The sequence below is a fragment of the Buceros rhinoceros genome, unplaced genomic scaffold (assembly GCF_000710305.1).
Source record: "Buceros rhinoceros silvestris isolate BGI_N320 unplaced genomic scaffold, ASM71030v1 scaffold628, whole genome shotgun sequence".
In the NCBI taxonomy this organism is placed as follows: domain Eukaryota; kingdom Metazoa; phylum Chordata; class Aves; order Bucerotiformes; family Bucerotidae; genus Buceros; species Buceros rhinoceros.
In genome coordinates this window covers 2,966-7,476 of record NW_010424843.1, presented here as the reverse complement: position 1 = coordinate 7,476, position 4,511 = coordinate 2,966, and the positions used below count along the sequence as shown (strand labels likewise).

Genomic DNA, 4,511 nt, shown 5'->3' with positions numbered 1-4,511 from the left:
AAGGGCAGCTGCACCCTGCTGCATGCTGCACCCTGCTCCACTCATGTCTGGGGAAGACTTCTCCAGCAGAAGCATTGCAGACGATGTTCCTGCAACAGCTTTGCAGGCATGGCCCGAGGAGGCATGCCTGAGGTTTGAGAGGCTACAGCGCTCAGAGCTGCCCAGAGGCTGGGCAACACAGGCAGGAACGGGGTGAAGAGGGAGACCTCATCTTCCCATGAGTCAGTGGCCACATAATCTAATGAAAAACTGCCTTGGAGCTTCTTTCCCCAAGATGTGAGGACTAACTTTCCCCTCCAAGATGCATGACAGAATCTTGTCTGCACAGTTATTCATAAATACTTTATTTGTGTGACTTTGTACCACACAACTTCCAGGTTAGTCTGCAGCTGTGCGAAACAGATGTCTCAAAATACAGGAGAGAATTTGCTATGCGGGGCTTTGAGTATGCTTGAGAACTTTGTGCATGACCATCACATTACTGTCATGTGTAGAGCTTAAATTCAAAATGCCATTTCCGTACAATGCTGGCATTTCTGTGTCATGTGGTCTCTGTTATAAAAGCCATAAGCAGCTGGAGAGCAGTACCTGTGCCTGAAGGTGTGCTCTTCAGGCCAACCAGCGGCAAGGCTACCGACTAGAACGAGCCACAGCTGATGAAGCCAGGGACTTCAGCTACTGGGGACAGGAGCAAAACATATCTCTGACAATCTCCCTGGTTATTTTATATCTCTTTAGCAAAAGAATTTTAAAGTTTGGGCCAAAGAAAGCGCAACGCTTTCTTAGTGAGTTTCAGATGCTGTGGTTTTCCTAACAAGCAGGAAATAGGAAAACGTGAGCTCTCTGTGATGGTAATTATATCACAGGTTTATTGTCGGCCCTTGGTCTATGGCGAGGACGATGAGTGATTGAACTAATCACGCATTTCTAGGCACTCCTTGGCCAGTGAATGCTCTTTCTCCTATTACATGAAGTCAGAGACGGGTCCCGTGTCAGACATCCTGCATGAATCAGCGGTAATGACAGAGGAAGTGGGAGCTGTGTTTACAAGCCCTGGAGGATGCTCACCGGTGCAGGCTGCAGCTTGGCTCACACTTTACATCTCCAGAACTGTAATTACATAATCTAGCGCTACATAGAAAGCGATTTCGGAGCTTTTTTCAAGGAGTGCATGCAGAGAGACCTGGCTGACCTGAACCCTTAAGATCTCTTGAGATGGACTTCCACCTCTCCTGTGATGAGAATGCTCCTTTCTAGCCTTAAAAGATCTGCACCAACAGAGCACACCCAGAGGGCTAGCTACCCAACCAATGCCTCGTGTAGAGCCTCTGAGCTCCAGGTGGGCACAAGACCTTCCCCCCTGGCTGGGGAGATGACTACCCACAACTAGTTTTCCCCTTTTGCCAGGCCCAGTGTCATTTCTAGGGTTGGGTGCAACAAAACTTGGGCTCCCCTGGGGCAGATGCTGGTGGGACTGCAGTGGAAAGCTGTGTGTGATTGAGATTGCTGCACCGAACACTGGAGACAAGCTTGCCTGGGTATTGCAAACCCTGGGAGATTACTTGAGGTGAGGCATTTGTTCCTGACATTTTGATATTTCTCCAGATCTAGGTGTACCGAGAGATATCCCAGCACCCAGGCCTGGCCCTGGTTAATAGGGTGTAGAAAGGGGACGGGTGAGTGAGTGCCCATCAGGTAGTATCAGCACTCTTTCTGTGTGCTTGTGAAACCAGGTTAGGAGAAAAAAACATCTGAGGCCGTAAGAGCAGTTTGCAATTCATGTTTTATTGCTTTGTACAAGTGAAAAAATAGGAGGGGAAACAGAACTACAGAACTGAAGGTTAATGTGAAAGCCCACAGTGGGAGTTCACAGCTATCACTGGGCGTGATGTGTAACCTGGTGGCACAGGAGACCATTATGACTATGGAACAGTGGTTCCTCTCTTTTTTAAGTAAATAAAACTGAAGAGCTGAAAAAAAAAAGTGGAAGCCAACTCATGCTGACAATCATCTTTGTCGCAATCGCCTTTGTCACAATCGCCTTAGTCACAATCACACTGGAGATATTAATAAGGTGACCAGCAAGTGCCTAGACCCCAAATACCTGAAAACACCTCGTGTGGAGGGGGAAATGCAGGAGGAAGCCTTTTTGACAAGCTTTATGTTCAAAAATCTAATTAAAGGTCGTTTTTTATGCCAGTTAAACGATGTTGGCAATGCTGCATGGGCCTGCCTCTAGAGAACCAGCAAGCAAAGAGCTTTTGCACTCTCACGGGGAAACACGAGTAATAAACAGACAGCATGGTGAGATCCCCAAAGAGCAGTGCCCAAGCTGAGAAGTCAACATTTTTCCAAAGCTTGGCTTTGGTTTACAGTCCTCTAGGGGAAAAAGTTACTCGGATAATTAAGCTGATGGAGATTTTCCAAGCTGTTCAAGACATGGCAAACATGTATCTTGTCCTCAGCTTAATGGTAGGCACCATATATACATATCTTAAAAAAAAAACTCTGGATTTTTAATTGTCCTACGTATTCTGGGAACACAAACGCAGCTGGAGTCGTACTTTAATGAAGATGCGGTGCTAAAGAAGCACCTGTGCCTGGAGGATGGGCGTGCTGTGACTGGTGCAGTTTGCCTGCCCAGACAGTTGGGTAGCTATCCGCCCTCTCCTTGCCTTTGAGGCGGCTGCTCTGCGCTAACTTTCTTTCAAGTCTTTCCCACTTCTTTTTCCTTTCCAAAAGCTAAAAATGGGATGTGTATCTGCAGAGCCGAAATAAAACAATCCCTCCTGCCCATACCATTGCTTCTTTGATCCAAATGAGAAAACAGGCTTCAAGCAGGCAAGGTTGCTATTTTGAGTAACGCAATGTCCAAGGGAGCCGTATTTCTCCCTTTTCACGGAGACAGATGATCGCTGCTGCTGCAGAAGCCAAGTTAGGCTGCCACCATGCCGCGACAGCTCAGCAGACACAGACTGCCAAAAGATGGAGTAAGGATGCCAAGGGCAGGAGAACTTTGCTGGCACGGACCTCGTCTTGGATTCTGCAATAGATAAACAGCTATACTGAGGGAGGCTGCTCTTGGAGGAACTGATCCCAGGCTTCTAGTCAAGGACAGACACAAGCTGTGTCAGTGATTAAATATCAGACGCTGTGGAAATGCTCTTCACAGAGTGGAAATTCACTTTCCAGCCAAGGACTAACTCTTAGGTCTTGTGCAATAATTAAATGTGATTCAAACTCTCTCACTTGTGTGGCATAGACCTTGCAGGCTGAGGAACCTCTGTGCAAGGATGGACAGTGCTGCCACCATCAACCCCCATCCTTTAGAAGGAAAAGCAAAAGTAGCTGGCAAGACCATTTTAAGGTACCTGCTAGAAATTAGGGACAGTCACTAAAAAGTTTCCCTCCAAAGACTGCATTTTCCACAGATATGCTTATCAGAAAAAAAAAGGGAGTATTCTTCTAAAACTTTATCTCAACGAGGTGCATGATTCTGAAAGAAACAGGCAATCCACAACATCGTACAGTTTATAAAATGATTATTCTATGCTGGACAAAATTTTTTTTTTTGCTAGGTGAAGCTGATGAGTCCATGATGCTCCATATGTGTGTCTCCCCTCCTCGACCTTACAGTGACTGCAACAGCGTACTGGTGGCCAGGCACTTTCGCAGCACCAGGGCTGTCACAGACCAATCGGCTTCACCATCAGTTCTTGGTTATTCAGCCTGACTGAGCCCAGTGCTTGTGGCTCGGCTGACGGGCGAGCAGCTAGCCTGGTTCACACCAGGTATCGTCCACGTTGTCCTTGTGCAAAGTGCAATCCTTACTTCCATTCTGCTAGGGAGACTTTGCCTCTGGAATCTGCATGGCTGGCTGCTCCACGGCCAGCTGGTTTTCAAAGACACAGCATAGCTTGTAATTTTCTATGAGCTTGGCTTGAAAATACTGCCTGTCCTTCTTGTGCCAAATGTCTGTGGCAATGTAGGTGTTGTAGGGGTCGTCCTCCAGCCTCCTGGCACGGATGTTGGTCAGCATGACTCCCACTGTGAAGAAGCCAAAGAGGCAAATCATCATCAGCACATAGATGATTTCCAGGTTGCTGCTGGCACTTCTGACCTGGGCAGGTGCAGAGCTATTAGTCTGCTCCAGGTAGTCTTGAAGCAGCTTGGAGAGGAGTGAATTCAAGGCTGTGTCGTTAGACAGCACCAACATCTCGGTTTTCTGTCTTTTGCACTTCTTTTTTCCTTAATTATAGTTTAGCTGGAAAAAAATAAAGTTCAGGGACATGCCATTAGATAAAGACACGGCTCCCTCTTCTCTCTTTACTGGCTTCCCTCTTTCTCTCTTTACTGGCTCCCCTCCTCAGCAAGAAAGCTGCCTCGGGGCCGGCGCTGAGGCAGGGTGGCTGGGTGGGCCTGGAGGGACCTCTTCACTCCGTGTTTCCAAATCAGGCTAGCTAGGTTGAGTCCATCCCCCATAAATGCTTGTCTTATAAACCCTTCACAGA

General features: G+C 47.4%; 1 protein-coding gene across 1 annotated transcript; it reads right to left on the bottom strand.

Moving 5' to 3' along the window:
- Positions 1-3,841: 3,841 nt before the first annotated feature.
- KCNE1 (potassium voltage-gated channel, Isk-related family, member 1) lies at positions 3,842-4,216 on the bottom strand. The gene has a single exon (XM_010140906.1). The coding sequence runs from the start codon at positions 4,214-4,216 to the stop codon at positions 3,842-3,844; it is 375 nt and encodes a 124-aa protein (XP_010139208.1).
- Between the last annotated feature and the right edge of the window lie 295 nt (positions 4,217-4,511).